Here is an 11056-nt window from a genome sequence, read left to right as displayed (position 1 = left end):
CCCTAGACCCATCTCACCCTAGCCCGTCGATCCCTACACTCTTACCACCCTCACCCAAAACCCCATCCAAACCACTCATGTCCCACCACTTCTCTTACTGTACAAACCACTCATGTCTCTCTTATCCAAGCATCTCGTCCCCTTATCCCCATCCCAAACCACCACTGACTGCATCTCTCCTTGGTTCCTACCCTCTCATGCCAACCCCAGACCTAATCACTTCCTTTTCCCACCACATTATCACTGTGTACACACACACACACACAGTAGATTGGGTGCAGTCTTTATTTGAGCGCTCAGCCACTCCGTAGCCTCAGAGACATCACAGCAAATAGGGTGGGGAGCAGAATCAAAACAAAAAGTAGTTCAACACGTTTAAGTTCATTCATTCATATTCAGTCTCAACACAACCATTTAAAGTGCATTTCAGATTGAGATGTTTCTTTTTTGACAAGCTCACAAGAATTCAGTGACAATTACACAGATATAGATATTGGATATCATAGACATAAATAATTAGTATTGTGTACAACAGTATGCTCTCAATCGTTAATCGTATTGCACATATTAAATAACAGTATAGCAAACATGGAATTAAAACAGAAGTGGCAGGAAGATGAACACAAATACATGAGGAAACACAACCGATCCTCTGAGCAGAGTCTCTCCGTTTTAATTTCCTGTCATAGGTGAGGAAAATAAGTTATACAGTACAATGTACAGTCAATGTGATGCTAGCGAGGTGAAAGAAACAGGACAGTAGTCATACAGTACATCTGCCATATTGATTAGTATATTCAAAACAGACTCATGTTATGGAGTTTAAGTTCACAGCAGTGATATCAGACGACAACAAAGCAGAAGATTATGGACCTGAACCCAGTCCTCACTGTCCATAAGATAAGTGGCCAGGACTTTCTAATTACCAAGTGACCTGACCAGAAGAATAAAATACATTTAAAAAACTGGGGTAGTGATAGCCCAATTTTTCTTTGGCAGGTCACAAGGTCTGGAAAAACTCTAGGCCCCAACATCTGTGAAATGGTGATTTACTTAAGGAGAGTCCTACTTCTCCAGAATTAAGGAGCAGTGCACAGGGGGGGGACAACTGCGTTCCAAATAGCCCCCTATTCCCTATATAGTGCACTACTTTTGACAAGGGCTCATAAGGCTCTGGTAAAATTTAGTGCACTATAAAAGGGAATGGGGTACCATTTGAGATAATGAGGAACATTAAACACGAATTGAACAGATCGTAATGAGCAGCAAACACATGCCGCTGTTTACAATGTAATTTCATGAATTAAACTGTTTAAAAAAACGGAGGAAAAAAAGTTAAGAGCTTAAAACTGAGATTTGTTCTAAATTCGGGAAGAGACGAGCAGCACAGCGGCAGATCTACTTAAGACTGCTCACAAGGACAAGGGGGCACACCAGAGTGCATTGAGACGGCAGCAAAGCAAATCTGAACACTTGAAATTCAAAACGTCAGAGCTGAGACAACACTGGAAGCATAGCTTGGCCTGCTTTTTGAATACAGAGGATGCTTCTGTAGTGAGACAGACACAAACAGGTTTGCCCTTCCCAGTCAGAACGGGTTGTCTGTGTGAGTCTGGGACAGTGAATACTAAGTGAGGTCGGCATGCTAACATCTGATAGCCTGGGAGAGCATAATACATCCCTGTGTTGAACCCTGTAGAGGGGCGGAGGGAGCCCCACTGGCAGCCAGATGCAGCAAGGAGTGTGATTCACCTGTGAACCCAAGGCAGACCTCCTTCCTCTTTCAGCAACACAGCCGGGCAGTGGGACCAAGCTCCAGAACCACACTCATCTACATAACAAAATGTTATGTTCAGGACTGCGGGAAAGGAAGTCACAAAAGCAGGCACTTCTGTAATACACAACAACAGCAAGAGTGCTTTACGGTGAATACTGCTACGTGATGCTATCCCATGCAGTCATTTTGAGGGCGAGTTATTTATTTGACATTTGTTTAATCTACATACCATAATATGGTAAGCCAAGCAAAGCTAGACAACCAAAAAATAATAATGCATGACTAACAAATCACAACCCTTCTCAATAACTTTAATTCACTCCTATTTTGGGGGTTTTGGGGGAGAATTTCTCAGAGACAAACATGTTAGGGCTTCTGTTAAGATCTCGTTAATATATTTTTTTTAAATATTCCTTCCCCCTGAACATTCTAAATCCTTTAAGTCAAGGACTCTGACTGTCAAACAGGAATTGATTAAATGAATCTCTTCCTCATCCCGACAAACCTCAAATAGTTTGTTTGTTCATCATTGAAGAGATTAAATGTATAAAAAGTATTTGGTTCTTATCTGGGTGGGATTGGAAGCAGCCGTGCATTCCAAATAGCAGAGTTGATTTGGGGTGACGTTTTTCAGGTCCTGAGGCAGATTCAGACCAAGGTGATGTTGTACGCATGCGTTGTAGGGTTGGTGCGGAAAGCACTTCAAAACGCTTGACAAAAACCTATAAGGTGAGTCCTCGTGATGGCCATTATGGGGCATGGCTTCCAATCATTTAGGAATGGGAAGACAAATACTTGGTGGCAGCAAAACAAGTGCTTCAGATATCAAGTACCCTTACATCTGGCTTTACATATGCCCATAACGAGAAGGGTTCATGGAGGCAACCAGCTCATTGCCCATGACTATGTACCACTGTGACTCATCTTCCATGACTAGAGCACAACTGTGTTGCATAGAAAAACATGTTAAAGCTTTAGTTGGGGAAGACGAAATGCCAAATTAAGTTACAGAAATAGGCATTTTTATTCTCGTCTTTGAGACCGTTTTGACTGGGTGACGTTCCGCTCATTCTACAACGTACACGCAGCCAACTGAATTGGGATCAAAAGATCAGTTATGACATCAAGGAAATAAGGACCTGATAGGTCAAGGGTACAAATGGTGCCCGTTGGCTACTACTTAAAGCTCTCAAGGACTAAACATAGTAACAGACCATGATGGCTTTGAAGAAAAGCAAATGAGTCATTGTGTCCCTCTCCACCCTGCTTGACACTCAGACTTACAATGAGTGCATCACGGTGGGTCAATCACCTTTTGAGGAAGGAGTGAGAGAAGTAGTAGTGGGGGGAAAAAAATGGAGGGTTAAGTCTCAGCGGATGTCAAAGGAGCATGCCTGGCCCTGCTATCGACAGGGACACACTGAGCGTGTACGTAACCCACTCGAGATCCTCACACCCCTCCACCGTGCCACTCAGCCGTGTTACCATGCCAACTGGATCCGACTCAGAATCATTACGGAATCATTACACCAGCAACATTGTTTCATGCTAGGAAATTATTTATCTTTCTTTCTGTCCCCTTCCATTCAGGGACCTGGCCTGAAGCACATCTGCTGTGTAGTTGGGCTGAGAGGCTGAGCTCTTCTCTGGTGCAGCCTCATTAAGGTAGCATGTGGGTGACCCTCTACCCACAGACCAAACTAGACCTGCTCATGATGGAAGCACGGGGGGAACAAAGAAGGCTCAGAGAGCACTAATTGCACAAGATGGCTCCTCTGATCTCTTTGTTGTCCCCGTGTCGCAATCAAACTGCACCACCACACAGACAAAGACAGATACAGACTCTCGGTAGACAGAAGGGTACAGTGCAACATAAAGCTACTTTTGAGAGTGCACTTAAAAGCGTAAGGCATTCTCAGGGTACAAGGCAGAAATAATAAAGGTGTTTCAAAACCAGAGAACACAGGAGGCTGCTGAGGGGAGAACGGCACATAAACCATTTGTTTGATGTATTTGATACCATTCCACTGATTCCGCTCCAGTCATTACCACGAGCCCTTCCCCCCCAAATGAAGGTGCCACCAACCTCCTGTGAGAGGGACATAATACTGGCTGTGTAGCAAGGGGAACTTTAGAACATCACTCAGCAAGTAGAATCCCCCCCCCCAGTTTAGCCAGAGGGACAACATCTGATGTAACTAACTATATTCTCTAGTCTATACAACCAAATGTTCCCCTTCAAGTCAAAAGGGATTCTCTGTTCCTGTAACCGTTCCACTGTGTTATATTGTCTTAATCCCTCTACCACACTGTTACACAGAGATTATATCAGGTAAATTAAAGTTCCTGTCTACAGAGAAATCAAAGTTATACTAAGCCCAACCACTACATACAGGCAGTAAGTAAAGCTTGGCTTGACATGAACTTTCTAAGCCACGTGTCCTTCAGACAAGTAAGACTGATTTTTTACTTGTCCGAAAATTCAAGTCACTTGTTTATCTATTTGTAAGGTTAAAATATTCAGTGTTCATGGAAAATCTTGACAGCATAGGAATTACTTGTCAATTAAGCTATTAAAAAATATATTTTCTTAAGACTTTGGCAGAATTACATGGCCAGTATTGAATAGGAGAGGATTTTAGCGCTTGCGAGACGGTTTTACAACCGGAGTATGCAGCATTGGTTTCATCAACTGCGCGCCCGTATCAACTGCGTGTCCGACATTTGCGGTTATACACGAGCGCAGGTGGAAATATATTTTAGGCCATCACATTAATACATGCTAATAGCTAAATAGTTAAGTAGTGAGAACAAGCCAATCTACACAATATGGCTGTTGTATGACATTACTTTACCTGCTGCGCAAATGCAGCTCTCCTCTGACAAGGTGATGCAAACTTTTCACGCATTTTCATTCTCGACCAAAAATGAGCTATAACTGGGCAAGTAACTCACTAACTAGCAATGAATATCAACATGTGCACATGCGGCTTGCTTTGATCTCAAAAACGCATCTCGTGACTGCATGATTGAAAGATCGCTTGTGCCTGTCAATGCAGGCCTACAATAATTATACTTTAAAGCGCTCTGCAGAGATTAGGAGGACACTGGTCCAATTCTGATCGGATTCGCCTAATTGTTTCAGTGATTTTTTTTATTTGTCCATTCAGACAACTTAAATCTATATTCTTCATAACCAATTTTCTTTTTTCTTACTTGCCCCGGGAAAGCGGACAAGCATTAAATGTCGAGCCCTGTAAAGTTCAACCCAATTGAGTATGTATATGTAACCCTAAATGCTATATTGAGGCCAGATAATGCTAATAATGTGTTCCTACGCATGTTCATTATCTTGGGAAAAGTTTGGGCCAGAAAGTAAAGTTGCAATTGTAGCTTGTTGGGGCTAGAGGGAATAGAAAGTTAAGCATCCTGCCAGTTCCCACTTTGAAACAGAACTTCACAAAAACAATCTATTTATCTGCACACAGACAGATAGTGTTGAAGCAAGTTTTTGAGGGGATAAACAATAAGCTGTTTTGCTTGACTTCTTCATCTGAGACGATATCAAATGTGTACATGGGACAATTTTTTTTTTTTTTACCTCGAATGATTCTTATTGGAAGAGGTTAGATAAAATATTATTTTGGGTTATCTATTAAAGGACATAACCTATAAGTCTGCATGTCATCCTTTCTCACAGGGTAGACATGGTAACCTTACTAAGGGGAGGTCGGAAGCCTCTAGAAGAAGTCTGATCTTTTGGGTCTGAGTGGGTAGAGGGTGGTGCTGAATGGCCTTACTAGAGGGCACTGTTTGATAATTTTGAGAGAGCAATCAGTGGCCCTTTGGCGTGGGGAGTCGTAAGAGGCTGGGAGGGCCTAGACCTCTGGCCTTGAGCCCACCACTCTCTGGTTCTCTGAGGCCTGGAGTCTGTCTGGGTGCTCTGGTCCGGGGGAAGGCGGGCAGGGCAGGGCCCAGAAAGGAGGCAGAGGACTGGGGTGCGGAGCTGTAGCAGGGTTGACCTCTGGAGGCAGGAGGGAGCAGACTCAGCCGTAACTGTGGAGCTATGTGGCCCGGCCTGAGACCACCCCCACCCTGGATTCCTCTCACCACCCTGGGGAAGCCTGCCATGGACGTCTGGGTGGTGGTGGTTGTGGTGGTGGTGGGGCCTTCATGTGGCCTCTCAGGGATGGAGGCTTTCTTCAGAGAGCCGGGGGACTGCGGGAGACAAGGGGGGGGGATCCTTTTGGCTGAGTCCAGCCTGAGTCTTGATCCAGGGTGGGGAGGAGAACATGTCCGGCCCTCCGGACCCTCGGAGTCACTGATCTTCAGCTGGGTGCTGAGCAAAAGGCTGAGATCTTCTGGGCCAGGGACACAGCCAGCAGGAGGGGTGGAAGCAGGGCTAGGGCAAGCCAGGCCAGAGCGGGAGCTGTGCTGGGCCCTGCTGGCCAGACTGTCCCCCCAGCCACAGCCAGGGTTAGAGGAGGCTGGCTCACTGGGGGCCTCGGTGTGGGCTGAGTTTGTTAATCTTTCCTGGGAGTGGGTTTGGTGCTGCCTGCTGGGCCATGGCCTGGAAGGCTGTAGTATTTGAGGCTGGGGGAGGAGAGAAACATACGTTAAGCATCTAAAACGGTATATAAACAAAACTATAGCTAGAACCATTGTACTCCATCATAACAAAAATAATCAACTCTAAATCATTTCTGTTCTTTGGCTTTTGAAACAAATATTTTGTACAGTCTATTATGCCTAAGCAATGTTTTTCCCAAAACAGCAGTGTCAGTCTCTTGACAGTTGCACAACAAGCCCCAATTCCCACGAGGCTGTACAATGTGTACCGTAACGCCTCTCCCTTTTCTGATGAAGGTAGAGAAAGAAACAAACTGCGCCACATTCAACACATGAAACCCCGTCGGAGATGGCGCTTTTGATTCCGGGGACTCTTTGGAGTCTGCAGCCAGGCTTGTCACAGTGCTGCTGCGTGCTCCAGTACAGTAGTCGCAGTCTCTCTGCACTTATTAGCCATGATGTACCGCTGCAGAGGCTGGGTAGGAGAGGTCACCAGCACCATCAAAAGAGCCCTCCTGCCTGCAGACTCGCTCGCCTGACTACACGTTGCTTCCTCCAATGACAAATAAGGCTGACATAGGATGGCAGTAGCTCTCCCGGGCTGTGTCTGGCCACCAGTCACCAGCGTACCAAGGTGCCCTGGCGTGCCGCCATGCCAGCACATCCTTAATTAGTGTAAAGGTTAGCGTGCACGCCGGGGCATCAGGGGCCTACTTCAGCCCGCTCATTAACATTTAACGCTGCTTTTTGGGTGGGGAAGATGGCGGCTGCCCGGCCTCATACACACCTACCTGTCAGTCAAACCATCACACAATATATATATATATATATATAAATAAAAGAGAGAGAAGCAGTAGACAGGCTAGCTGACTCAAAGGGAATTATTCTGTCAGATGACTCGTCTGTTTGGAGGGTGGGAGTTGGAGGCTGGCCAGGGCAAGAGGAAGTTGTGTATTTATCACAGCTGAAAACACGACAACAAATCCCCATGGAGAGGAAAGGTAAGGACTTAACTGACTTTTTTGGGGCATTTATCGGCATGGCCGATTAATTAAGGCCGATTTCAAGTTTTCATATTCGGTAATTTTTTGAACGCCGATTATGGCCGATTACATTGCAATCCACGAGGAGACTGCGTCGCAGGCTGGTCACCTGTTACCCGAGTGCAGCAAGAAGCCAAGGTAAGTTTCTAGCGAGCTTTAAACTTATAAAAAACAAAATCAATCTTAACATAATCACTAGTTAACTACACATGGTTGATGATATTACTAGTTAACTAGCTTGTCCTGTGTTGCAATCAATCACAGCCCACTTCGCCAAAAGGGTGATGATTTAACTAAAGCACCATCGTTGCACCAATGTACCTAACCATGAACATCAATGCCTTTCTTAAAATCAATACACAAGTATATATTTTTTAAACCTGCATATTTAGTTAAAAGAAATTCATGTTAGCAGGCAATATTAATTAGGGAAATTGTGTCACTTCTCTTTTGCGTTCAGGGCAAGCAGAGTCGGGATATGTGCAGCAGTTTGGGCCACCTGGCTCGTTGCGAACTGTGTGAAGACCATTTCTTCCTAAAAAAGACCGTAATTAAATTTGCCAGAATTTTACATAACATTGAAGGTTGTGCAACGTAACAGCAATATTTAGACTTAGGGCTGCCACCCGTTCGATAAAATATGGAACGGTTCCGTACTTCTCTGAAAGAAACAACGTTTTGTTTTCGATATGATAGGTCATTAATATGGTCAAATCCAGAAACAAAGGCTCGTATTTCTGTGTGTTTATTATATTATAATTAAGTCTATGATTTGATATTTGATAGAGCAGTCTAACTGAACGGTGGTAGGCATTCAAACTTTACTGCGTTTGCCAGCAGTTTATGAGCGCTGTTTATGACTTCAAGCCTATCAACTCCCGAGATTTTGCATTATTTAAACCAAATTCAACAGGTTTCCTTATTTATTTGAGACTAATTAGATTTTATTTATGTTCTATATTAAGTTAAAATTTTCAGTATTGTTGTAATTCTCATTATTAAATATATATATAAAAAATAAGTTTTTTAAAAAAATCGGCCGATTAATCGGTATCAGCTTTTCTGGTCCTATAATAATCGGTATCGATAAAAAGGGTTGTTTGGGGCAAATCAAATACAACACATTACTGAGTACCATACTATTCATACTTTCAAGCATAGTAGTGGCTGCATCATGTTATGGGTATGCTTGTAATCATTAAGGAGTGGGGAGTTTTTAGGGTAAAAAATAAACGTAATGGAGCTAAGCACTGGCAAAAACCTGGCTCAGTCTGCTTTCCACCAGACACTGGGAGATGAATTCGCCTTTCAGCAGGACATTAACCTAGAACACAAGGCCAAATCTACACTGGAGTTGCTTACCAAGAAGGCAGTGAATGTTCCTGAGTGGCTGAGTTACAGTTTTGACTTAAATCAGCTTGAAAATCTATGGCAAGACTTGAAAGTGGTTGTCTAGCAATGATCAACAACCAATTTGACAGAGCTTGAAGAATTTAGAAAATAATAAAAATGGGCAAATACTGTACAATCCAGGTGTGGGAAGCTCTTAGAGACTTACCCAGAAAGACTCACATTATGTTGGGTACAATAAAAGGCCACTAAAATGTGCAATTTTGTCACAACAAAATTACACCGATGTCTCAAGTCCTGAGGGAGCTTGCAATTTGCATGCTGACTGCAGGAATGTTCACCAGAGCGATTGCCAGATAATTGAATGTTAATTTCTCTGCCATAAGCCGCCTCCAACTTATTTTTAGAGATTTTGGCAGTACGTAAATATCGGCCACACAACCGCAGAGCACGTGTATGGCGTTGTGTGGGCGAGCGGTTTGCTGATGTCAATGTTGTGAAATGAGTGGCACAAGCTACGGACAACAAACACATTTGCCTTTTATCTATGACAATTTGAATGTACAGAGATACCATGATGAGATCCTGAGGCCCATTGTCGTGATAATGCAGGCCCCATGTCACAATCTGTTCACATTTCCTGGAAGTGTCCCATTTCTTCCACGGCCTGCATACTCACCAGACATGTCACCCATTGAGCATGTTGGGGATGTTCTGGATCGTCGTGTACGACAGCGTGTTCCAGTTCCCGACAATATCCAGAAACTTCGCACAGCCATTGAAGAGTTGGACAGTCCACAATCAACAGCCTGATCAACTCTATGCGAAGGAGATGTGTCATGATGCGAAGGAGATGTCACGCTGCATGAGGCAAATAGTGGTCTGATCCACACGTCTACTTTTTTTTTTAAGGTATCTGTGACCAACAGATACATATCTGTATTTCCAGTCATGTGAAATCCATAGATTAGGGCCTAATGAATGTATTTCAATTGACTGATTTCCGTATATTTCAACTAAGTCAGTAAAATCTTTGAAATTGTTGCATTTCTATTTTTGTTAAGTGTAAATATCTGTATTTAATTTTCGATAAATGTGCAAACATTTCTAAACATTTTATTATGGTGTATTGTGTGTAGATGGGTGAAAGAAACAATTCAATCAATTTTGAATTCAGGCTGTAACAAAATGTGGAATAAGAATAACTGTAAATGCAGTTCTTCTTTTGATCCGTTGCACAGTGATCTATGTACATAAATGTTCACATGTATAGCTTTGAGCTTCGACATCTCAGCAGATCAGACGCCTCAAAGTTTAGCCTTACCAGTCCTCAATTTATCACCACCATTCATTGACTATGGAGATGAATTCAGTAGTCCACACTGCCATCCGCTGGCCGCCGCTTTGCACTACACCACCGTGCCCAGTTTATATTTAAGTAACTTAGCAGACCATTTTATCCAGAGCGATTTACAGGAGAAATTGAGATTAAGTGCCTTGCTCAAGGGCACAGACAGATTCGCACAGGGATTTGAACCGGCGACCTTTCTGTTACTGGCTCAACACTCTTAAAACGCTAGGCTAACTGCCACTGGACCTAGCCCATCCTCTGGCACTGTGCTTAGAATCATTTACACACCACACTCCCCCTTATGTATTGGGCCGATCTCTGGCTTTAATGTCAATGCTGCTTTGATGGTCCTGGGGCTATTTCAACAGGAAAAAAAATTTCCCCTAGAGTTCAGATAGTCAGGTACAGCAGGGACAGGTTCAGTCAGCAGGGTCCGGGACCTGAGAGTAGAGTAAGAGAGAAGAGGGGCCCCTGGCCCCTTTAGTAGTCTGCAGACTGACTGAAGGGGAGGGGGGGGGGGGGGGGGGGGGGGGTCTGGCCCCTGGACGAGGCTTCATAAATAATGGATGACAACTCAAGGGGATTAGGGAGTGGCAGCTAACGACAGGTGACACAGCTTTCTTGAGCCCATCGTAGCAATGGAGAGGAGGAGAGAAGGCGGACAAGTTCTTGCCTGGTTTAGATCTTATCTGTCGCAAATATATCAGTTTGTCTCTGTGGATGGTTTGTCCTCTGACAAGTCAATGCAAAGTTTCGGTGTTCCTCAAGGTTCCATTTTAGGACCACTATTATTTTCAATATATATGCTAGCTTTTGATGAGGTCATTTGGAAACACAATGTCAACTTTCACTGCTGTGCAGATGACACACAACTATACATTTCGATGAAACATGGTGTTTCAGACACATGGATGGCGGCACATTTTACTTTTAAATTCGGACAAAAGAGATGTTGTTTGATCTGAC

General features: G+C 43.8%; 1 protein-coding gene across 1 annotated transcript in view; it reads right to left on the bottom strand.

Annotated features, from left to right (window-relative positions):
* Window positions 1–267: 267 nt before the first annotated feature.
* LOC120029487 (serine-rich coiled-coil domain-containing protein 2-like) overlaps window positions 268–11056 on the bottom strand; it is a 94533-nt gene continuing 83744 nt past the window's right edge. Inside the window, exon 10 of the mRNA XM_038974727.1 lies at window positions 268–6370. Within this exon, the coding sequence (XP_038830655.1) occupies window positions 5612–6370 (759 nt within the window). The 3' untranslated portion in view covers window positions 268–5611. The remainder of the gene's footprint in view (window positions 6371–11056) is intronic.

This window comes from Salvelinus namaycush, chromosome 35 (assembly GCF_016432855.1).
Source record: "Salvelinus namaycush isolate Seneca chromosome 35, SaNama_1.0, whole genome shotgun sequence".
Lineage (NCBI taxonomy): Eukaryota > Metazoa > Chordata > Actinopteri > Salmoniformes > Salmonidae > Salvelinus > Salvelinus namaycush.
Note: the sequence above shows the minus strand (reverse complement) of the source record. Positions and strands in the feature narration are given on the sequence as shown.